Genomic DNA, 26,129 nt, shown 5'->3' on the forward strand with positions numbered 1-26,129 from the left:
TCTCTATAGGTTTTATGGAAGTCTGTAAATATTACAGGATCCACAAGAGCTGCTCCTTGCAGAAGCTTAAAAAATTGCCCAGTTTTTGTTTCATAGGTACTAAGCAGTAGAAACACTTTATCTGCGTGACAGAGTTCTGTGGTATGGAACCGAATGAGCTTTCTGATTATCAATTTTCCTGTTTATTCTTAATTTGTAAAATCAGCTTATGAACCAAATAAGAACTTTGTCATTGTACAACCACAGAGATACACATTGCTGTTAATTTTGCAAAGCTTTCATTTGCTTTGGTTTTGAGTAAAGTAGGTGAGCCCAGTTCAAGTTGGGCCGTACACCTCCTAAATTCTTAGCAACCATAGCTATGATGAGATGAGATAGTAGGATTGTTTTCCCTACAGGTTTGTTTTTATTTCTTATCCACTTTGTCTCCAGACGCCTTCTTTCCAAGAAGCTGAAAAGTTCAAGCTGTGTCTTTGTGCTATCAGGTGCTTTGGAGCCTGACCCACCCAGGCAGTCCCAAAACTGGTGTCCTTACTTGGGCACTTAAAAGCTGTCTAGCTTATATAAGTAAAGACCGATGCCCAGAATTGGCCACTTGTAAACCCTACATTATTCATTTAATTTTTAATTCCAGATTAATATGCTAATTTGTTCTTTCAGTATTGTGTGGATTTTTGCAAAGCCTTCTTTCCCCCTTTCATTCCTGATGATAAACTTAAATTTTTGACCTACTCCTAATACACTTTTGTCAAATAGGGGACTAGGGTGGTAGGTGTTCAGCAAATATAACAATAAGTTTCACTGCTATGTAATTTGTAATTTTCGTAACCTCAGAAAGCAGAGCAAAAAGGAGGACATTTGTATTAGTTTGACATCTGAAGGGAAAGCGTCCTGTTTATGATATATGCTGTTATATACTTACCTTCTAGGCCTAAACATGAGTCAAGAGTGGCCTAAGCAATAAGCTAAAAAGCTGAGCAGATGGTGACCAAAAGAAGCAGATGATGGATTAAATGAGTGGAGAATTAATCTTTTTTTCCCCATAAAGGATAGAAGATGATGTTGGTGCTGAGGAGTAGTATTTGAAGTGGGACAATGCAGGGAAAAATATAGAGATGGATACAGAAACAATGGTATTTTCATCATCGAGTACATTAAAATTAATTTGCATCAAGTATCATTTGGTAAAGCTTTTGAGCAAACTGTAACCAGCAGTCATGGATGCAGATGCTGAAGCTTGGTGTTTTTAATTATATGAAGGAGGGAAACATTAAGGAGGCTGCATAGTTTGCTAAAGATTTGTTGACTTCTGCTAAATAAATCTAACCATAGAGCACATGACTGGCAGGAGAATTACTGGAAGAAGCATGAAGCTAAGGGAGCAGCTAGAATACAAGAGCGGTAGAGTTGTGACAGCAGAATTATAAAACATGCAAAGGTGATGGACAGAAATAGAAGGGAAAGGAAAATTGAAATAGGTAGTTAAGCAGAGCAGGGCAAGGTCAGGCTGACGTGTAAGTCTTTCAGGAGGGAGACTTGGGAGAAATTGAAGGAAAAGGACCTGAGAGTCACAAGAACATCATGAAAGTGTTTTGTATCTGGAGTTCCTGTGTTGGGAAAGACTGAAAGGCACTTTTCCGTTCATCCTGCTCCATCTGCCAGGAGTTAAGGGACCGGCTGGGTATTACTTGCTGGACGATGGCGATAGTGGGAAAGCAGAATGCGTGACTATCAGTTTCCTTTGGCATAAATCAAGCTAAACCCATATTAAATATGGTAAAAATCTGTAAGAAGGTAGAAAGTACTCCTGGGTGGACAGTCACCACTGCAATCCCAGAGGTATTAACTAGGGGTTGATTTTGGCAGACTGACAACACTTCTAGACTGAGAAGTGGGAGAAGACTAGAAAAACACACATCTTATCTTCCTGCCTAGGAAATCATAAATAAATATGAACATCAAGTGTACCAGGTTAAATCAGAGGTTATAAGGGAATATAAGATGCTAATAAGGCTAGAGATGGTGGTACTGATAAGTGCATAGCAATTAATCAGGTACTGAAGTAGTAAAAATGAATGGTTTAAATAGGGTGCAGTCTGTGGGAAACAGCTGGGTGTCTGGTTAGCAGTGGGATAAGGTGGAAAAACAAAATAAACAAGCTACAATTACTGACACAGTCTCTGAAACCAGCTGTTGTGCAGATAAAAGAAATGTGGTGGAACAATTGGGACTGGAACACTGAAACTGGAAATGCTTGTTGGGAAAGATAGGTGAAGGGCAAAGTGGTGCAGTCATGTTGTGTATTACTGATGTGAAAACATGGGAAGAAGTGAGATGAATTAGCATGGACAAAATGCTGTCTATGGGTCACGATTGTTTTGAGGGAGATGTTTTATTAGGGCCAGCAATGTTGTGTTGGGAAAGAACACACCAGTCTTTAGCATTATTGAGGGATCCAGATGGAATTAAACAGTTACTGCACAAACAAAATGTGATGCTGTTTTCAAGATGTTTTTCATAAGTAATGAGTATCTTGCTCTTTTCAAAAGACAAGGGTTGGGGGCATTTTGGTTTGGATTTGGCTGAATTTTTCCCTAAATAATCTTCAATCAGGAGATCCTTTAGATGAAATGGAAGGAAAAAATATTTGCCTGCAGGTACAGTTTTACATGGTAGGGGGCATTTTTTTTTGAGAAAATAAGTAAACCATTTCATCTAAAGAGATTAAGAATAGAAAGGATGATCTGCCATTTATTTATCTCAGGTGCAAAAAAACTACCCGAAGATAATTTTTTTTTTTTTAAAAAGGGGCAAAACTTCGAAGGAAGGACTTCAGACCAGTTGAATGAATAACAAGTTTCAAAGGGGTACTATAAGAAACCAAATAGCATTATGTCATAAAGAGAACGACATCTTAGTGACCAGAAACCATAAGGGTGTAATAATATTTCCAGAGATTAAGTACAGAGATAGGGTCTAGCTATAAAGAAAAAGCTATAACTGTCAGCCGTAAAAGGACAGTAAAAAATGTGGAGAGGATAAAGAGATTGAAATTTAGCTAGGCTCAAAATCAAAGCTGATATTTTATCATCAAACCGTAGTAATGTTATACATACTTGGAACATAGAAGCAAAGCAAGGATGTGCAATGGGAATGAATGTATGGAAATGACATCCAAGGTAGAAAAAATCCTTTAGAAACTTCAAGCGTTCATGTTTGATTAGTGAAGTGATTAAACTGAGGTTGATTAGTAAAGTGATAAAAGCTCTAATGGGATAATTTCAAATTAATATGGTCTACTTATCCCAAACACAGGCTTTTGTACTGCTTAATCTCTTACCAACTATTTGAGTGTGAGATGGGGAGAATTACTCAAGTTTCTAGAGCTGTCATTTCCTGCTGTCATGTGGCAATAATGTAGTCTTTGTGATACAGAATTCCATCAAAACCATCTATGCTTTTGTTGTTCTCAGAGTGGATTAGTGTGGATCTCTGTTCTGTGTTGGGAAAAGGGTGTGGCATGTCATGGGGGACTAATCTGTGAAGCTTATTGTTTTTAAATATTGCATATGGAAGGACTCACATATCATTTAGAGTTGTAAATTTTAGTTGGTTTCTGCTGTAGCTCTGTTTAACAACTTTCAAAGCAGGAATCTGAGGCTCAGGTCAAACTAAGTCACAAAGTCTTACAACTTTTGAGTCTTGCAAATATTCTGTATTTACATTAGATTTGTTTTTTACATGATATTCACGTTGGAGATTATTAATGAGGAAGAATGCTCGCTTGGCAGTGCTGTCTTGCTGATGTTATTGGTTTCTTGTTCTGTGATTAAACTGTGCAATAAGGTTAGGATTCTCATTTTCTTACCACTATACAACCCAAATTTTATTTCTTCAAGTATAATTCAGAAAGGTAGAATTAAGCAATTTTTGAGTAACTTATTTTCTGTACTTTGCTAGTAGGCAAAACTTATTTTTTGAGAGTGTGCCGAAACCATGGACTTTAAGAACTTTGAGGTTAATGAGCATTTATTCATTGTTAGGAAATATATAGTATTCATATGTTCTACCTATATTTTCAGTTTTTGTTGGAGCTCTGAACAGAGTACAGTATTTGTTTTGGGAATGTAGAGAATTCTACTTGCTGATAGTCATATTCTCATACAACATGTCATTTACATTATGCTTTTCTTATTAGGAAACAAAGAAAGGATATGGACAAAAATCTTTCAATAAAATATGTTGCTTTTGAAAAACTGTTTTTCTTTGAATTCCAGTTTTTCTTTTGGAACAATAGAACTCTTAAAAAAAAACAAACAAACAAACAAACAAAAAAAAAAAAACAAAAGAAACAACAACAAGGTGCTAAAACAAAAACATATGGTTTGGATTGACTTAAACCATTTTCTGCCTTCTCTTTCCTGTTCTCCTCCAAAAATTATTTTGCAGGACATATTTAGGATTTTCTGGCTTTGCTCAGGCTTAGAGTAATTATTATTTTTTAGTTGTCCAACTGTAGTTTACTACTTTGTCTGGTCTCGTAGAATTGTTACCCAAGGAATTGGATAATTTTTCAGTTTCATTTTTGTTGCAACAGAATGTAGAAAAATATAATTCTACATAGCATTGGAACATTCTAGCGGAACTAAAACTGTAAAATATTTGTTACATAGTTTGTAGTCAATTAAACTCTGTAATTAATATTATTTCTAAGGTTTTACTTGAATCTGCTTATTTTTGATTGCATGGAACTGTGTAAAGGAACGGGATTTTATTAGTCTGTCCCTTTCCTTACTACAAATACACCTCAGCCATTTTCTTAGGGTAGGTTCCTGGATAATCTCTTGGAACAGGTCTCTGGAGATAATTTTATGAGCGAGAATGTGAATATGATTGAATGTTTTAAATATTAGTATTTAAAATTAAGAGGTTAAGTGTGGATTTAAAGTCTAAATTATTGCTGCCTGTTGTGATTTTTTTTTTTTCTCATTAAAAGAATGAAGCCACGCAATAAATTCCATTAACATCAATAGCAGTTACAAATGCTTAGCAGTTTAAGTCACATAACTGGTTGTTTTAATTTTACACAACTATTATTTGCGTTATTGATATATGTTGAGTAGCCAACAATTGGATTTAGAAAGAGAGAGAAAGAAGCAATCCTATTGAATTTCTCCTTTTGTTTGGGAATCTTTGCATTAATTTTCCCTGCTGAGAAAATTCTGAGGACCTGTGTAGCTCCTTTTGTCAATTTCTAAGTTACTTGGACAGATGAATCATGTGAAGGCAAGTAATTTAATATTCCCTTATTTACATATCTGGCCTTAAATTTGCTATTGCAGTCATGACTGGCATTTCAAGAGAGTTTTCCCCCAATTTAAAATTTCCAACCAACTTTCTGGCTGTAGCTACCTTTAATATTTCATTTTTCTTGCTATTGAATTTTGATTTGAATAACTTAACGAATTTTCAGGGAAAAAGTGATGAAGCTACTGCCCTTTTTCTATACAGAACCTAACGTTTTCTTTCAAAGAGTTTGAGGTCCGCTATAAGATGTTTGTCTTTCTCTCTCTTTTAAATAAGAAACTTCCTGCCTAAAGCACATCAATATTATCTTAGACAGGGCAAAACTAACTAAAGGATCAAAATGCATTAGACAAGGTCACTTTAATATTTGACACAGTTTTACTCTGCAAATATTTGTTCAGCATTGTAAATTTGATACTTATTCCTGTTACATGCACTTTGAAAACTGAATCTCTTCAAAGCCTTTTTATTTATTGGTAGCTGTAATAAAAAGTTTTTACATAAGTATTTATTACATTTTCTTACTTGAGGTAATAAAAAGACTTGTAGCATACTATGGTGTAAGCTTACTGGTGTTTAGTGTTACTTTAATATAATTTCTCCATTATATCAAGAATGCCTAACATCCTGAATGCTTTGAATTTTTTTTTTAGGTTGACTCGGTCTAAATAAAGGGTAAATCAGAGTACACTTTGCATTTACAGGCACTTGCAGACCAGTTTGAAGATGCAAATACACCAGTAACTGAACGCATGAAGATTTTCTTCTGTTGTCAGGTGCCTCCACGTTGGGCCATACAGGTGTGAAACAATCGCATTTGAAGCTTTACTTAAAAATCTGTGTTTCTTATTATTTTGGATACCGCATGACTCCAAAGTCAAGAGAGCGTGATACGATCTTGAGTTGAAACACTGTAGAAGTAAAGATGTAACCTAAAAATGCACCAGTTTTTTCTGGAAAGAGATCAAGCTCTACAATGTTTTGCTTTCACATTCTTATTTTGCCATGCCCGGAAGTAATTGCTTGTAGTGCAGTTCTTAACTTTCCTTCTGTAAAACATGTACCAAAACTTCCAAGCTTCCAACATTTCTCGTGTAAAAACAATCTTGCCACTGCCTTACTATTTATTACTGTTTTACTTATGCTACTGTTACTTGCATATTTCTCATTTTTTAATGATAGTCACTTTGGGTTTTTTTCAGGAAGCTGATCATGGTCAAAACAGCCAAATTAGGAATCAAAAGCACACTTAAGAACTTGGGCTGAGAAAGTTTTTATTTTTGGGACATGACCTTTTTTACTAGTACTGTCAGGATATTTTTTTTGCAAAACTACACTATCTTTACAATAAACTCTTTCTAGAACAGAAATCTACACATTAGAATCTTATCTGGTGATGCTGTGTATAACAAACTTTTGAAAATGGGTTGCATCACGTACCTTCAAAGGGGTTCATGTTGGTTACTTTTAATGGTGTTTTATTAGTTTCTCATTTCTAACCTCAATGCATGTTACTTTAACCAGTTGTATCTTCTCCTGGCATTCACAAATTATTCCACACAACCTTTCAACAAGGACTTGCAGTAAAACTAGAAAACGTGGTTTTCATTTCCAGTTGTCGGAGTGGCACTTTTCAATCCAAGCCAGTTTTCCAAGCCAAAGATAGAAATGTTATTAATAAAATTCATAAAATAGGGATTTATAATGGAAGATGGTTGCAGTCTTCTAGTCATAGTAATGAAGAAGCATTGCCTATATAAATTTTACAAAATTTGACTCTTGGTAAATTCACTAAAACATGAATAAGATTTAGTTCCAGACAGTGGCAAATGTAGGGGTTTTTTTCTAAGTGGTTAATATCAAGCTAACAAATAATTACTTTGTTACAGATTTTCAGAGTTTGTTATATGTTTATGTCAAAGAACTGTAGCCAGTTCTTAATTTTTGACCACCAGCCTATTCCCATATGGTGACTCCTTGGATTTGTAACAGATACTGAACCCAAGCCTATGAAGAGAGGTCTGTGACATCTGCAGAGAACTTGAGGGTATCCATTAAGGATCACAAAATACACTGCAGAAGTTCGCTGTATGGGATCTCATAGCATAATTAAGTGTACTTATACAGAATGCCTCCATTTGCTTTTGCAAACCAAATTTTATATCTGTCACACATTGAAGAAAGGATAACTTATTTACTGAAATGAAAACCTATACCTGACTTTAATCTCCTCTTAAAAAATAAACAAAAGACCAAAGACAACTTTTCAAAGTCATGAAAACATAGCTTGTTTATTTTTACATTGAAGAGATTACTCATTTATTTTCCTTAGTACACTGAAATAATAGCTGAATTTGAAATAACAAAGAGGCTGACTTATCTGTGAGGAAAACTCAACCAGGGAGTTGAACCTGGACTCAAATCCAATATTGATTTGACTAAAAACTAACACCCTCTGGCAGTGGCTGTTTGGGACAGTGATTTCTCGTGAGTACCTAACAAAACTGTATAATATCAGAGCCTTTCTCTCCATCCCTGTTAGCACCGGTACAGATTCCTGTGGCAAAGTGTTGCCAGCAGAGGCTTTAATGCCCTCCTTCACCCTCTGTTTTCCACGCTCAGCATTCCCAACAGGCCATGTGCTTCGTTTAAGGGGTGGAAGTTCAGCTCTGTGAATTCATCCTTGCCATGTCTGTTTCAACTTCTACATTATCTTATAAACTAGTTCAAAGTAACTAAGCTACTGACATGAACAAAAGTCAACTCAAAACATTATTGCTCTGTTGATGAAGTTTTTGTGAGGTATACGCATTTGTGAGGCTCCAGCTTGAAGTTTCAAGAGGATAATTCTATATTCTATATTGTTGATGTCAGAAATGCCTCTTATGTCTTTTAAAAGTGTAAATACTATTTTACTTACCTGTTTTCAGTTACCTGGAATTTCTTATCTTTCCAGCGTCAGCTTGCAAGCTTACTCTTTGAGCTGGGATGCACCAGCTCTGCCTTACAGATATTTGAGGAGCTGGAAATGTGGGAAGATGCAGTAATCTGCTACGAGAGAGCAGGACAACATGGAAAGGTAAGAAAAATGGCTTTTACAGCCGATGGCCCTGTCTTGAAGTCGAATCTGATGTATGAAAGACTGTCTGGCTTGAGCTGTCAGTTCTCTAATGATGCTCATTCTACAGGGGTATCATGAGGAAAGTGAACCCGTGGATTCTTTAAAAAAAAAAAAAAGAGGTTTGAGGTAATGACCACATGAAATAGAAGTTGGTGACTAAGAAATAACTTAGGAAGCAAGATTGTGATAGTGATTCCTGAAAATATTCAAGGAAAATTAACAAGTATGGGTGCACAGCAAGGTAGAATGTGGGCATTTCAAGAAGGCAGTTGCAGTCATGAATGATAGAGTCTTGGAGCTTTGTCTGGAGGGGGTGTTAGTTTTCTTTAACACTTGATTTCGAACTGTTAACTGTAGTTTTTAAAAACACTTCAAGTAGAGAAATACCAGTGCTTGGTGTATTTAATTACCTAATGGTAACATATTCATGTTACAGTATCAAACATTTGAGAAAAGTAGTGATGTAAGATTAAAAGGTTTTATTTTGTTAAGCCTTTATTGTTATTTTCCTGAACTTCTCTAACATTTCTTTAACACTGCTGCAGCTATGTGTGATCAGCTCCAGACAAAGACAATTTAAAACTGTCATCTAACTCTATGTATTAGTGACAGAATTGTTTAAAAATGCTGGTAGCAGGCCGTAGCAGCCATCCTATTGTCGATTATTCTGCTGTTACTGCTAGAGCAATGACAGGAGGATTTTAGAAAATTATACCTAGAAGCAGTGCCTACTTGTGTATAACCTTAGCTGTGTTCTCTTTCTGGTGCAATCTCTCACACAGAAAGACTGTAGCAGGTACTTATCAAGCATTCTTTTCAGATATTTTTATAGTTTTCAGAAATTCACTTTCAGACAAAATCGTTTTTTCTTTTCTTCCTTGTCCTCTTCTTCTGTTTGGTACATGGGAGCATTAAATACATGAAAGTATGTGTGCCTTTATGAAGAAAAACACAGAAAGACTATGTGTAAGCTAACTTAAGCTTACAGAATCGAGAGTTATCACTTCAGCTAATAGAGAAAATGCAGACTTACTCATACTTACATTTTTTTCTGATTATCATGCACTAATGCCTAGATTTTAGTCATTACAGACTGCCAGATACATTTTGCTGGCAAGTTCTGTGTCACATTATGCATGCCTTGGGGCTAGTATGCTAATATCTCTTCAGTATAGTGCACAAATAGAGGTCAATATTTTCCATTTCCTGGAAGTGCATTTTATCCTACTTATATTCACGAACTGCCCTTAGGGAGTTATGAAAATGGCACTCAGAGAATAGGACAGGATATCTGACACAGGAAACTGCTTAGAAATGCCTTCAGAATTACAGTTTGTGTGTCCTTTGAAAAACAGAAAATGCTATGTAAGTACTAAGCAATAGTAGTGCTGGGAAAAATAGCTAGGTTCAGATCAAAAAAGCCAGAAAATGAGAAACACTTAGCCGTACACCAAGAGGAGTGACTATTTGTGCTCCTTATCAGGAAGCTTTCAGAGTGTGAACTGTTTGTATTTATCAAAGTTGGTTTTATGGTTTTAAACATGGTAGTTATTCTTTTCGAAATGCACGAGAATCTACTAAGGCAAGATGTTGTTCAATGGATGTTCACATTATTGAAGATCTTAACATATATTTGCCCAAAGGAACAAACTGTATTAAATAAACTTCTGCATGTTTTTCACTCACAGATGCCTTTATGCAGAAAACCTGAATTTAAATGCTGAAAAATCTAATAAAACAACCAGATATCAGCAATAGCAATGAACTTGATGAGCACTTACACATCAAAGTAATATGTTCCTTCCTCTTACTTTTGAATTATGCACTGACAAAGCATGTAGATGAGGCTTTCCAAAGTTCCACATGACGCACTTGGGAAATACATAATTCACTCAGTTATAACAGGGCAGTTACAGCAGTACAGATTTTGCAGAGTAAGATGTGATTAACATTTAGCTAAATTTTTTGTGGGTCTACTGTTACTAAATATGGCTCTGTGCTCGTTTCATAATCAGAACAAAATTAGCAGAAACTGGTATCATAACATGTGTCAACAGAAGAGTAACAGAGTGCCAAGCAATGAGCAAAATAGGGCACAAAACAAAAAAAAAACAAACCCCACTCTATTATAAAATCTGAATGTTCAGCATTTTGATAGTTGCTGTGGCCTTCTCACTCCAGTCTTTTACTCATTTTATTACTTTAACAGACCTGTTGCAAAAGCACGCGCTAATTTCCGTGTAGTGAGAACTGGCGTTGAAGTGCATCACTTTCCCTTTTTTTCACTGTGCGAGAGACCCAGAGATCTCAAGAGTGCTCTTGACATTGGACAACCTTATTTGGTTAACCTCACCAGAAGTGGACAATATACCAAAAATGGTTCTGTTTCCCTGTGAAACAAAAAAGAAAGGATGAACTGGAGATGTGAATTTTCAGTTCTGCAGTTGAAACAAGGCCTTGCCAGGAGCTCTGGAGCAGCATGGAAGCTGCCGACCCTTGATAAATTCATGAGATCTACCTTTTAGCATCAGCCTGGTGGTCTCTCTTGCAACACTGTTTTCAGCCCTTTCCCTCTTCCATTATGTCCTTGGAGTAAACAGCATGGTACAGTCTGGTTTTAGACTAACATACCCAGCAATCCACACTCTACAGAGTTATTTCTTGTCATGACATGACATGACACAGATATCTCTAAACCGTTTGAGTGAGGAAACACAAGTATGGCAACATCCCTGAAGCTCAACTTAAAAATCAGGATGCAAAGTCAAGTGGTACTTTACTGATTAGTACATGAAGTTGTTCAAGAACTTGATTGATTTCCACTACCTATCATAACAGACATAGAAGGCAGGTAAGCACTCCTGTGTGTCGCTACAAAATTGAGAAAGAGGAGTAAATGGCTTACCCAAGGTCATTCATGAAATTACAAGGAAGATGAAATGAAAATTGAAGAGCGAGATCTCCTTTCCTCTCACCACCTTTTTCAATGCTCATCTGTTCTGCATCTCCATGCCACTTCTCTGGTAGCCTGGCAAGTAACAAACAAGCAGAACAGATGAAAGCATTCTAGGAAATGCTTTGAATTAACAAAGGAGTGAATTGTCACATAATAGAACCTGTACATTGATGCAGAGTGGGGCTAATGGGATATTTTAGGAAACAAAATAAAAGCACGGTAATATGTGGTTGGGATGGCAAGGGGAAGTTTAGGATTGGGAAGCCAAATGTGGGATGAATCTTGAACTCAGTTTCCAGGAGTCTCTGTAGTGAGTTATAAAGAGACACTACCTTTTATTTAAGACAGACCCCTCTTTACTGATTGTGTATTTTTGTGAAGCATTGCCTGCTTAATTCTCATACCAACAGTAGTAGTCTAGAAAGCAAGATAACAGCCTGAATCTTTCTCATGTTTAAATCAACCAACTTTTGAACTGAGTATTAATTTCCATCCATTCTGATCCAGACCATTTTGTGAAAAACAGCGTTGTTATAATTAAATCTGTTTAATTCAGCAAAGTTTGCACAGCTTCGTATTTTTCTTTCTAGGTAGTTTTTAGTTCATAATTTAGTCCTATCTAAGGCTATTTAATTCAGATATATTTTTTAGTTATAAAGCATACAAATCAATCATTCATGTCTGTTCAGTAGTTCAGAATAGATCTTTATTGGTTATATTTCTTTTATGTACATTGCATGAGCTGTGTGGAAAATGGTTTTTGGTAATATTTGTTGTTAAGAGAAGATTTGCTTTTTGCAAAAGCAGAGTTCTTATCAAAGATTAAATGTGCATTTTTGAAAATAGTTTACTAAACAGTTAGGAGAGAGGAATATTTTTCTTCACAAAAACCTAGGCAAAATGAGAAATCCCATTTTAAAAATTATCTGGTAATGTGGAAGACAAATAACGAATATTTTGAGAATACTTTTTTTTCTTTTTTCAGTTTGTACTTATGATCTCCTTTGTATTAGCCTTTAAAGATTTAAGTAATAAAAAGGTTTGTAACATGCCAGAGAGGTGATCAGATAGCTGATCAGATGAATAAAAAGTCAGACTTCTGTTTATTTAACTCCTGGTTTATCTGTGTGCTGAAATATTTATGTTGGCAATGAATTCTTGTAAGCTTAGACCAGAACATGATGCTTTTATGCTCTTAAATGTGAAACGCAATTAGTGAATAGTTGGCTGTTGAGTCTAGTACATGGTCAGTACTGGGCACTGCCACAGTGTGAACAACAGTGTGAGGTTGGCAGTGCCCAGCACAGGAAGGGCTAAAGCAGCAGCATGCACTGTACTTTTCACCTCACAGCTGCTGTTCACACTGCGATGCTTCAGTCCTTTTTCTTCATCTAAAGGGGAAAATCAAACTTACCTTTTGGTGCCTAATGTAACTACTGCAATACTAAAGCACATAGTTCTTTCTGCTCTAGAAAAAAACAGTCTTAAAAAAGTCTACTATTAATATGTGTTCTCTTAATCTTGTCATAGCAACTAATGGAGGCAGAGGAGGGGAAGTAATCTGCCCTTTAACCAAACCATTTGCAAGTGCCATCGTCTTGTTAGGTGAGGTTTTCTAGTGTTTTGACTAGGCTGATTCTAAATGTAAAGTAATGGGGTTTTTTTGCTTTCTTTAAAGAACTGTTCCATAGGCACTTAAAACCACTTGCCATGAAGTTATTTTCATCCAACCACTAATTTTCTTCTTAATGCAATTCAATTTTTACTAGTTTAAGATCCCTTTAGACATCTAAACAATACATCCCTTCTTCACATTTGTGCATTTCAAATATTTGTAGACTTTTGCAGCTACTTCATTTAAGAAAAATTATAGTAAGAATAAAGCATTAAAATTACTATATGTTAAATATTTCAAAACAAAGTAAAGCAAATTCATTTTTTTAAAATATGATTTTCAGGCAGGATCAATGAATTTTACTGACCGGAGGAAGAGGAGGAATAGACTGATTCTCTAGAAATAACCTGAAGGGCAAATAAAACAATTCTTACAGAAACAAGAAAAGCAGTACTAATTTAAATGCAGAGATGAACTCAGCTCTCCTTTTAGATAAGCTAGCTGTGATAGGAGAATGAGTAGTGTTACAGAGTCAGACTTCAGTTCTGTGACAGGCTGCTCTGAATCTTGGTTCGAGTGCTTCAAATAGATCTTTTCTAATAGAAAAATGACACTGAGCTGAATTATATATGTTAAAGTTTTGCAGCAGGGGACTGAGGTAAGGGTTCGGTCTGAACAACAGTTCATCTGTCCAGTGTATTTATCTTTTCAAAAGGCCACAGAGAGCAGACTATCTCTTGTTTAAAAGAGAAACAATAATTTTATTGTTAGAACGAGTTAGTGACCGAGATAAAGAGCTTTTGAAAGTTGGTTACAGCCCATAATAGATGTCTAGGAGACCCAGCTTGTGTCTTCTTTTCCGTAATGCTGTATATGTTCTGAATATATTTTATCTCAAACATTTAGATATAATTTCTGCATCTTATGTAAAAGAGCAGCATTTCCAAAATGAACAGCATCAAAATGGATATGTCTTCAGACGTAATAGAATGGAAATAAGTATTTACAGAAACAGAAAAGAGCAATTAGAGAAAAAAGAATGACAGTCATTGCAAGAGCACTTATTAGAATTTATGAAAAACACAGATGATAATACTACTAGAACTGCACATACCTTAATAGTGCTAATACTGCATTGCTGTGAGGTAGGTGTAGGTTTGATGTCTAGGACTGAAACTAGCTCTTGGGACAGAATACACACCTAAGATATCAAATGAGGACCAACTGGCTTCTTGTTTTTTCTTGTTGTTTTTTTTTTTTTTTTTTTACATTTCCCTTGGTGCATTGAACCAAAAGCCACCATATTATGTTGATGCTGAATTGTGGTTTTTTATAAACAGTTTGGAAACAGATTCTCTCTAGACCTTGTCTTTTGTACTGTGTTGGATCAAGACCGTGTTTCCTTACTGCCTCTACTTCTTAGTCTGCAACTGATGATTGCAAGGTGCTAGAGTGGTATTTGTTCAGGTAGGTGATTAAATAAAAATAAATTGTCCCATTATATATCGATTTATGTTTGTTCTTTAACAGGCAGAAGAAATACTCAGGAGGGAGCTGGAGAAAAAGGAAACACCAGGACTGTATTGTTTGCTTGGAGATGTCCTTAAGGACCATCAGTACTATGACAAGGCCTGGGAGCTCTCCAGGCACCGCAGCGCCCGTGCCCAGCGCTCCAAAGGCCTCCTCCATCTCCGCAACCGGGAATTCAGGGAATGTGTGCAGTGCTTTGAACGTTCCGTGCAGATCAACCCTATGCAGGTTGGGAAATTATACACATATGGCTTTGTTTCAGTTGGTGTGTTGAGTTTTGAAAGATGACACATTTTTTTTAAACGGCAAATCTGTGCACAGTTGTCAAAGTAACAGCTTATTACTATTCTTAGCAAATTTTTTACCATGTACTTGGAAGCCTGGCTAAAACCAGTAGCATAATGAAATGAAGACATCCTTTTGCATTCAGGTGCTTGCATGCAGCTAACTCTTTACCTGTACAGCTCTTCTATTTCAATGAGATCAAGCCATTGAAAATTAATACTTATAATCCAATAAATCATGAACAAGTGTCAAGCAAAATTCTCATAAGAAGGATGCTGTATAGATTTTAATGAAATTATCCTTTGTCTTGTCTGTTTGCTTTGAGATACAAGCTGTATTTCACAGAAATCTTTGAGTGTTCTGGTCCGCCTTGTCTGGAGTCACTGGGAAGCATTGCATTACACTTGTGATGATAGTAGCCTTTTTTACAGTAATGCATCAAAACTGAAACCACAGTCAAAAGAGTTCTCTTGCTGAAGCTGGGTATTCTGACAGAGCCTTTGCAAGCTTTTCTGCAGACAATTTTTTTAATCTTGTTTCAGTTTCTCAGCCACTATATCCCATCCCAATAAGTTCAACACTGTGAAAGGTCTTGAGAATTTAAAACAGCTTTGTGGTTGTTTATGTATAGAAATTGTCATCTTCATAGCCATTTCCAGGTCCATGCTAAAGTACAATATTCCTTCTTGCCCTCCAAAGAATACTGGTGAAGCTGCTGTTTTGACTTCCACATAGCTAGTTGGACTTCTGCTGTAGAAAAGTTTTAAAGGCTCCCAGTTTTTTAAATCTTATACCCTGAAATGTTTTTGTATTTCAATGACATATTTTATTCCAGTGAATCAGAGTCCTGTTAATATTCAAGATAACTTATAAACACCTTTAGAATGGAAAGCAAAATTAACAAAAACACTTCCCTTGTCTTTCAGTTCTCTTACTGACTCAGGAAAAGCAAAAAAAATATATATTATCTAGATAGGAACCTTATTGAAATCAAGAGGACTCCTGGATAATAAATGGATGCAGAAAATGGCCTACAGGGCTGCAAACTGATAAGTATTCTACTGAGATGCTTTATTTTGTGTCCTATACAAAGGAAGCTGAAAATTAAAGGCAATCCAAGAAAAATAGGCCAGTCTGTATAGGAAAGCGAACATTTCCTCCTCTTATCGCTCAGGAAGCTCCATTTAAGATAAAGGTGAATCATTTCAAACCAACAGATTGAGCAAATGGATAGCATGGATTGACATATCATTGTCTTCTAAAGTCTGTCTGTATTCTGCTACTACAGAAATGAATTGTTTCCTATTCCAGGATGTCTTGTGGACAAAGAGCAGAAAGGAAGGGAGAATATTCGTTAGCTAATTGTTCCCAGAATTGTGAATAATTTGTCAGGTAAACGAGGACTCCCTGTTACAAAGAGATTCTTATTTTTTTTTGTTATTATCAGAAACTTTTTTGGAAGAAGGGATTTTTAGACTGCAGCAAGTGACTCCCCAAAATATCTGATGCATAAAACCATTCTCTTTCAACCCTCCATTAATCTTGTGTAGTCTTTGGCCTAATGGTCAAATTTGGTTGAGGTTTCTGAGGGTACGTTTTTGCAGTATGAGCCAACCAACGTATTAGACTTTGGAGAATCCACAAAGGAATGGAAGTCTTAACAGTTCAAATATATCTGAAACTTGGCCTCATTAGCACTGCTACTCACAGAATTGCTTGTTCCAGGATGTGTCTAGTGGGTGACAGATGCATTTCTCTTTTACTTCCACTGCAAGCATCTTGCGGGGCTGAACTGAGACAATTACAGAGCTCAAAGAGCTCTTTTAGTCCCTTCTTCAGCAGTGAAAGTCTGCATAACAAAACCTACGGCTTGCTAAATTACAGATGTGATAGTTCTTGCACTGAACGGTGTATGATTTTTCTATATCCAGTCACTTCACGTTTGAATTTTCCAGAAATAGTGTGTTCATAGCACCTTTTTTGAGCCCACACCGTTCTCCAACACTTCACAGTCTGCAAGGAAAGAATAATGCTCTTTTGTGCTAAATGATTTCGTTCATAACTTATCAGGATATAATTTTCTTGGATGTGAAGCAAGACAAGTGATCTCTCTCCAGTTTGGGAAAACAGTCACGCTTTAGAAGTCAGCTTGCTATCAACTCCATCTGGGGTTTAAGTTTTGGACAAGGCAATGAGGGGCTTATTCTCAACAATTCTCCTTTTCTTCCATCTTGTTGTAGTAAAAGTAACTTAAACAAGAATTGAGTTAGAGTCTCATTGGAAAATATGATTAAAGCCTCTATACTTAAAACTATAGTATGTTCTTTCAGTGTGGCGTGTTCAAAAGAAACTGAATTAGAAGGGATATAAATTATGTCAAAAATGAGGATTTCACTCAGCTAGAGCTCTTAAAACTTTATTGCAATTGCTAACTCCAGAGACTAATTTTGCTCTGCATGATATAGATTGTTTCTAAACTAACATTGTAGTACTCCTAAGGGTATTGTACTGAAGAGTTTAGTGGATTCGGAAAAAAAAATCTGTATATATTTGCCGTATACAAATAATAGAAATTGATTTACAATGCAAAAAAGTTTCTTCAAGTAGATGATTTGGGTTTTTTTTTCTTCTTACATATTCAGATATACTGTAATTAGGTTATTTTGGAACTATATTCCCACTAATATGAGAAAATTATTTAGACTTTCTTAAAGCATTTTGTAGTCACTTAGACTTACTGAAGACTTGCCTGGAAATTCCTGATGGCAAGTTTTAAAAAAGAGTCCAAGCCTAAATTATCTTCCTTTGCTGGTTGATGTCTTCAGTTTTGCAAATGATAGAAATTTACAGCTCTTTTTCATGTGTTTTTCTAATCAGTAGCAACATTTGAACCTCTAGCCAACACACTTTTTTTTTTTTTTTAAAAAAAAGGATCTTTAACCTAGTTCCACAAGCCTTGACAAAAGTCTTTTTAAAACTTTGGACAAAGTTTTTGTTACGTTACCTTTCAGTCATTTTTCTCAGAGCAATTGTTACATCAGCCAGTAGGATCAGCAGATTTCATGCCCTCTCCAATAAAAAGGGAATTCTTACCATTCTTTCCACACAAAATAGCTTAAACTGTATCCTAAATATATTATTGCAGAGTCACTGTCCTTCTTATATTGTGGAAGAAATTGATGGTCCCTTTCCAGATATTTAAGTGATGATAAAATACCAGTTAATCGCTCTAGTAGATCAAAGGCAATGAACCTTGGAGGTTTTTGTTTGTTTTTTACACAGCTACCGCATTTTTCCATATAACCCGTCAGACTTGTTCTTTCGTAACTTTCTCATTTGTCTAGCACACAAGCTTTTAAAGTACGTCCTCTTATTTGTAATAAATTCCTTTGTTTTTAACTATTAGAATTGTCTAGTCTTTTTAGAATCTTTTTGAAAGACAATATGCAGTTCTTCCAGGCCTTGAAATAGCTTGTCTTTAAATGTTTCAGGTCTTCTGTAGATCTTTTAGCTTCCCATGTAGTTCTTAATGTAGCTTTTCCATTTTAAGCAACTCTTAAATTTAACATCCTCTATATTAAATGAGTTGCTGTCCTTCTTGAAGGACTAGTGGATCTAGGTACATTACAAATGATCTTTTGTACTGTAGTATTTTGAACGTGATCACTCATGCTGTGAATGTACTTGGGATTTAATACTTTAATACTTAATGCTGATTGAGGCAAGTACTGCTTTTTGAGTAGCTTTTTCATTTCTAAAAAATTTAGCCTCAGAATTGCGTTCGCTGTGCTATTTACTAAACTATGCTGAATTATTGAAATCTCTCTGTATTTTCTGGAATTTCTACTTTTACAGCAACCTGATGTCCCTTAGTATGTTACCTTCATCATTTTGGTGAAGTATTCAGAGATAATTACAGTCTTTATACTGCTTTTTTACTGAGGCCTGAAATTTAACTCCATACCAGTTCTGTTGTTCTTTTACACAATTCTTTTCTATATAACTGATGCTAAAGTTTTCTCTAACATATAGCAACATTCTTCCATCTCCATGACCTATTTCATTTTCTGTATACTTTTTGCCTCTATGTCATAGCATCTCAGCTCCTTGACTTAATTTCCATCCCAGAGACTTTTCATCTCACTTTTTGTGTCTGCTAAAGGATCCTTTTTGGGTGCCTTTCCCAACCTTCTCCATCATGTCCAGTTCTCGTATTTTTTCCATTCAGTTGAAACCTTCATATAATTTGCTAGGCAAAATATCTTGTTTCAAATTATTAGGAAAATAAAATTATTACCATTCTTTGCAATGCCTTTATGATTTTTACTAGGTACCTGCTCATATAGCTTTTCTCCACTGAAGTAAAGAATCAGTTTACTTTCCTCTTGAGAAAGGAGTTGACAAGGCTAAGCACTGGTAAGCCAGTTCCTGAGGGATGTAGTGTCTCACCATCAGCCTCAAAAATTAAAATGGTGGAAGTTTTAGTCAATCAGATTCTGAAAGCACAAGCTCAGAAGTGAGACTGTGTTGCTGTTACTTGTTAAAATTATAAAAAATGCAATGATTCTTTTTCTCTCACCCTTCACAGAAGCACTATTTAACTTCTCTCCTGAGCTACAGAGCTGGAGCTGGCCTTCAGTGGCATCCTTGACTGTTCCCTGTCTCTACACCTGCTTTTCATGTCTAGAAAGTTGTTGATCTAGAAAGAAGGGAAAGGGGAATTAACAAGGAAGCAGCCATGTGGGAGTGCTGGACTTGTGGATAAAAGAGGCTTAAAAAATGAGATTGACTAAATGTTTATTTCCTATTGATTTTACCCTCTGAGATTTGGGAAACCTTGGTATTTTTCCTCATGCGCAGTTTCTTTTTTGAACTATGAGTTTAAAGATCAGGAAAGGTAATAGGCTGACAGTGCTGCAAAGTATATTTTCATGTTTGCCCAGGCCAGATGTAACTGGCAGTTCTGTCTTCACCTATTATGCCCTGAGGCATATGCACCTATCCATATGCCCTGAGGATCAGCCATCCCACATACACCCCTGATGCAAAAGGGTTTCTTTATTGCCAAGCTTGTTCAGTTCTTTTCTTGATATCCTGAAGACTATCCACTGGGGTGCCAAGTCTGACAGAGGTGAAGCTCATGCATTTGTATGCTGGGCAGATTAACTACAAACTCTATAGCAGGTAAATCTTGTTACTGATTTTAAGTTGGGTCTCGGAGACAAAAAAATGAGTCTGATCTGGAGAGAACTGCAAAAATATCTGATACAGAGTCTGTAATTAATCAATGGAGACAGAAGCTCCTTGCATATGAACCAACAGCTTATCCTCAACCCTGTAAAATCCTGGATTTGCAAATGTTTCTTAAGTTAACATTTTTGTGTTTAAACAGCCATTACGGTTTCCTGCAAAGAACCTGAGTTATAAGAATTGCTTGCTTCAAAACTAGTGCCCAAAAGCACAAAAGGATATAAAGATTAATCAGACATCTTGAACAGTAACACATTGTTGTGCAATGTAAATTAGAGTTAATGTAACTTATTTTTCCATCTTGGTCTTCCCAACCTTTTTCCTTCTCTCAAAAAATTTCCCAAGAAAATCTATGGTTTTTACCTTTGTATTTAGAATGGAGAAATTGTTGAGCTCCTTGCAGTAGGGAGTACTACCTGGAACGATTTTGCATCACATTATAAAGTGCTCTGTTTGATTTTGACTGCATACATTTGAACAGTATAATGCTGTCACAAAATGTTCTGTGAATGTACTTGGGATTTAATACTTTTCTGAATTACAGAGCTTTTCTAAAAGGTAGTACTGCTTAGGTTGCACCTCTTTGAGAAATATGTGGCAAATCAGGAACTTGCTGTTGAAGAGCTATGAGAATATATATTTGATTTGCTGTAATTTATGCCTATATCTGATATATTTAATCTGTATGGACGAGAGGTATTTGTTTTTTACAACCAAGGACTTACAATTCAAGATTATCCAACTGGTAAAGTTCTGTTCTCTACAGAAGGCATTATTTAAGTACATTTCTATCTCTAAACATTGCATTATAAACTAGAGAAGACTGAAATTTTGACAAGTAGAGAGAGCTATAATTTTCAAGTGTTCACGTTCAGTCATTAAAAATGTTTGTTGTAAAATGTAATTTTCTTGAAATACATTTACCATTCGGCCTAAATGTAATACTATAAAGTGAATGTGGATTTTTCACAAGTTAAAGCAAAATATGCAAACCTATGTGGTTATCCGTATTCATTAAAACTTTGAACCTAACTTTTCCCTATATTTGTCGTGGAGTATATTATTTATACCCATGCAATACTATTACAATAGCTGAATATCAGGTAAAATCAACAAGACTATTATGTGTTTGAGCATCCAGGCAAAATTGTTTCTGTTGTGCAGAAATGTGCATGTGTTTATGTGTAATCATCCATTTTTTTTTCCTCTCCAGTTAGGTGTATGGTTTTCCTTGGGCTGCGCATACATTGCTTTAGAAGGCTATGAAGGTGCTGCCAAAGCATTTCAGCGCTGTGTGACATTGGAACCAGATGTATGTACTATTCAACAAGTGATTCAAATGGCTTATCTAAGAGTAACAAGGATGTTTTCATTATAAACGAGCAAAGCAATAATGAAAAACTTGTTTAAACCTTAGCCACTTGAATAAATTAAATTTGCGCATGAAGGATATATTTTTGTCATGAGACATCATAAAAATACTTGCCCAATCCGTAACTTTGTCTAAGTATGCATATGTGAATATTAAAATATGATGAGCAGAAATTTATTTTTGCACATATTGGTAAAACAGAGAAAAGGGAATGAGTGGGCTGTGAGGAACGCAAAAGAGATAAAACGAGAAAAATAAGTTAAAATACTTAGTTCTCTAAGTAATCAAATTCTCTTGAAAAAGAAGTTAAATAAGTGGTGGTATGACAGGTAAATATGTAACTATATCATTCATGAGCAGAGGCAAAACAGAGCTCGTTAGCCAGTTTTTCAGGATGCTTGGGGCAAGCACATGTGCAATATTGCTATTTGAGTGTGACTGTGCATTGAGATAGCAGAGGTGTCAGCTGGATTTACCCCTCAGGAATGCACTGGCAGTATTTTTGTCACAAGGCCAGACTGCCAGCATGTTGCTCGCTTAGAGTTAATGCCACCTACTTGATAGAAACTATTATTCATTCTTTTGGGGAAAAGAGTGAGAGGTCAATGAAAGGTGACAGAGTATTAGTTTTTCTTTATTAGTAAGATTAAATAACTTGGGGGAAAAATGTACACAGAGAGAGACCTGTATTTAACTGGAATTTTTACTTTGTGTATTCATACTATTTGTTTCAGTACAGTAGAGTTACTTCCGAGTAGAGACACTAAATTTTTCACTAATGTGTCTGGGGCCTGTATTTGATTGAATTCATAAGAATAAGCCAACTGACTTCTCAGTCGGTTAAGTGGTTTTTCTCTTGTGAGTGAACGATGATGGGCTTGCTCTCAGTTATGGAGGTGAAACCTATTTTTGTACAATGAACTACAGCAATGTGATGACTGTTTTCATGAATTAAGCCTCAAAAACCTTTTCCAACGTGATTTAAATGCTCCTTAAGCCTGAGGATAGCCTTCATTACCAGGGTACATTTCATTGCATTGTTCTTCAAATATTTACTGGCTGTCACTTTGCTGAAGTCAGTGTTGCAGCTTCAAATTTGCAGGAGCATAAGGTGATGGGCAGGATCATCTCTGTTCGTGGCTCTGCTGGTTTTACCAGAGGAAAGATTGTCTGAGCACTCTGTTACCCTTTTCAGCTAAAACAGTTGATAAACGTTGGAACTGACCCTCTTAGCTTTGCCTGAGGTGCATTAGGGGACATTCAGATAGTTTTTTCCACTGCTATAGCAGTGCAGGTAACTTCCAGCTAGTGAGAAGTGATGAGGTGCTGGGAGCACTGACCTCACCAGCCATACCAGCCAGATCCAGAAGAGGATGCCTGTTTACAGTTTAAACTGAAGCCAAGAGCTGACTTAGTGTATGCCAACCAGAAGGCAGTTAATTGATATTTATATACTGGATTGTTGCTGTAGTCAGTAATATTTATGTATTTCTATTTAATGTAATTTCTAAATGAATGTGATCTTTTGACTGCCTTGTAGCAAATACGTGTTTATATGTGTGATTAGGAAAATGGATATTTCACAGTAGTTTCATTTATGTATTTTTACCAAGTAAGCATAATATAAGTGAATTTTTTTTTATACTTTTATCATTACAGAATGCTGAGGCCTGGAACAATTTATCAACTGCTTATATCAGATTAAAGCAGAAGTAAGTACTTCAATAGGATTAGAAAATACTGGTTCAAAAATAAGTAATTAGGATTTCCTTTTTTTGACATTGAGGTTTTTTATTCTTATAATCTGGTTACCATATATTTTGTATTTCTTATCCCTTCAGTTCTCTCTCCCAGATTGGATCATTGAGAACTTATTTCATTTTGCAGGAAATAGTGTTTCATAAGCTTTATAAAAGTAGCAGCCCCTCACTCTACATTTTTTCTTGTTAAAAGTATTTATGATGTAGTAACTACAACCAGTGCAAAACATTCATATTAAAGTTGGAAACTAATTTGACTGTGAAGTTAAAAAGATGCATCCATTTCAAGCAAACTATATATTCAGACCAATGTCAATTCCTACTACATTAATTTCATGTAGCTTAAGGGAAAAAACAGGCAGTTTATTTTTTATATTGCAAAAGCAGATGGAGATCCGTGCAAACACTAGCTCACTTGTTCTTTTCCATTCAAATTAACCATTAGTACAAGAAGCTTTGACCTAAATGGACTGTGTTTCTTATTTTGTATTTCAGCTCAATGCAAGAAAAGTTAGTTGTAGACACAGAATACCTGAAAGAACTTAATATTTGAGAAGAATTTTCACATTATAACTTTTCCTCTGAGAAGGAAACAAAATAATTAGATAATTTTTTAAAAACCTTACTCAAAATATGGCAACAATTTATATGATTATGTAGTCAGGAGGTAAACTGAAAAAAAGAGAAAAATAGTAGTAAATTTACATAAAAGGTAAACTGGTAAACATTCTAAGGAAATGTGGGGAGTAATATCATAAATGAATTCAAGAGATGGTTTGATATGCTAATGGAAGCAGGATACAGGAGAAAATGACAGTTAGAATTAACTACTCAAGACTAAAAGGTAATAGAAATTAGGAGCCTGTTTTATCTTTTCGGTAGTTCCTTTCACCTTCAGCGGTGCCTTGAGGATGCCCAATTTTTGTCTTAGGCTGCATGTGCATGAAGTTCAAAAGGGTATGTCAGATGCTCAGTGTACTGGCTTGTGCTTGTTTCATGAAAGTGTCTTTAATCCAAATATTTTTTCTGCCTGTTCATCTACTACAAGGCTGAGAAACTACTGAGTGATGAGTTTCACTTTATTGGTTTAATTTGATATTTTTAATCTACACTTGTGATTTAACATGCTAATTACATACAAAACTTGTGACCTATTTGATATTGTGTCAAAAGCGGTAAAGGGGTGCATGTTTCCAAGCTTTTTTTCCCACAGGAATCACACAGGAGAGGAATATGTGTACAGGAATTCTTAAGTCAGTATTATATGCTAATAGCTGAGTCTGCCCTATATTTGCTGTGGAATAGCAACTGCTTTCATTATTTGTGTGGTCACTTACAGATCAAGACTCTGTGTGAGTTATTTTATCCCAATCTCAAAGCAGAGGATCCATAGTAGTGCATTTCAATATAATTTATCTGGGGGAGGGGGAGGAGGGCAGTTGTGGTGGTAGTGTAAATTCTTACTTTTCAAGCCTTCTAGCTGTAAAAAAAAATATATATAAGTTACTTGTTTTCTTTTGCTCCCTCATTAAAATCAAGCTTTACTCCAACCAGGCTCTTAAATCTGTCCCACCCAAGGACTGTCATGCATTTCAGTAAGGCTTAGAGTCTCAGACAAAAGACACATAAAATGTGTCTTTTTGAAAAGTGTATGCAAACAGCTTATTGACACCCAAATGAAAGGGGTTTTGTTGTTTTGGGGGCTTGTTTGCTTTTTAAGGGTCCACAAGTTTTGTGTATTCTTAATTTCCTCCAGAAAAATTAATTGTCATGAAAACAGACTCTCCTCTTCAGTTTATCAGAAAAACTTCATTGTGTGCCAGGAGGCCTTTGAGATCTAGATCTTGTATTTCTCAGAGCAGACTGCGACTGGCCCTCTCCCCTGTGAGTGAAAGATTCCTCGTTTCCAAGACAGGATGACACACGGATACTGACTGCTGTTTCCTGATTATATATTAATTGGTTTAACTGTTGTCCTGATTAAGGATAACTCCATCATTATATGAGTTATTAAATATATAGGAGGTTTGTTTTGAGAACCTAGAGGATTTCATTAGCGTAGCAAGAATGACGATTTGAGGATTGTGATTTCCATCCCATCCCTCTGGTACCTTGGCTACATTTCACAGTTCCTTTGATTGGCATCTGCCATCCTGATAAGTTATTAACTTTTTAGAGAAGATGAGGGAGATAATACAGGCTAATCCTGCAGATGTTGAAGAGCAGTTTCAGAAACAGTTTCTCAAGGTGACTGGGGTACATCGGTCAGCCGGAGCATCTTCCAGCCTGCGAAAGAGCTGTGGCAGATCCCAGCTTCGATTGAAGCAAAATCCACAGGGGAAGGAGCAGGTCTCTATGCTTTTCTAATATAATCTATCAAAATCAGGGTCTGAAATCCCTTACTAAGACTGTTAATGGTGAAAGAGACCGAACTGTTAGCACATTTACTTGACAGCATCACATATATCAGTATATCAGAAGAGAGAGAAAAGGGGGGTGTACATGGGAAGATTCTGCTTGTGGGCTGTTCTGCCACAGCTCTGCCAAATGACCTGTTTTCCTTCAATAATTTCCTCTATCAGTCAGCTCTCTTGCATATATATAGTAACTCTTTTAATACTGTGGCAGTTATTTACAGTTTTGCCTGACCCAGCAATTCCAAACTTTCAATGGCCTGATCCACTAGTCAGACATTCCCTTTTCCTGGCTGGGATATTTATGCTCTCCTGGACCCTCTTTTTGAAACTTAACCAACATTTCATTTGAGCTGTCTTTCTTTAAAGACAGCACTTTTAGGAACTCACTCAAGCAATAGAGCAAGTGAACTGCAAATTTTGATAACAAGCCATCTTTATGTTATCTTAATTAAGAAGAGATTTAGGAATATTTTTACCAGCCTGGGAAAACTCTGTTTCAAGTTTTCATTTGAAAGA

The 26,129-nt window shown here is 35.9% G+C and overlaps 1 protein-coding gene across 1 annotated transcript in view; it reads left to right on the plus strand.

The window, feature by feature from the left end:
- Positions 1-26,129, plus strand: part of TTC27 (tetratricopeptide repeat domain 27) — a 124,477-nt gene that overhangs the window by 84,036 nt on the left and 14,312 nt on the right. Inside the window, exons 11-15 of the mRNA XM_065058033.1 lie at positions 6,012-6,107; positions 8,264-8,386; positions 14,530-14,757; positions 21,278-21,376; positions 23,096-23,148. Of these exons, the coding sequence (XP_064914105.1) occupies positions 6,012-6,107; positions 8,264-8,386; positions 14,530-14,757; positions 21,278-21,376; positions 23,096-23,148 (599 nt within the window). The remainder of the gene's footprint in view (positions 1-6,011; positions 6,108-8,263; positions 8,387-14,529; positions 14,758-21,277; positions 21,377-23,095; positions 23,149-26,129) is intronic.

The sequence above is a fragment of the Columba livia genome, chromosome 3 (assembly GCF_036013475.1).
Source record: "Columba livia isolate bColLiv1 breed racing homer chromosome 3, bColLiv1.pat.W.v2, whole genome shotgun sequence".
In the NCBI taxonomy this organism is placed as follows: Eukaryota; Metazoa; Chordata; class Aves; order Columbiformes; family Columbidae; genus Columba; species Columba livia.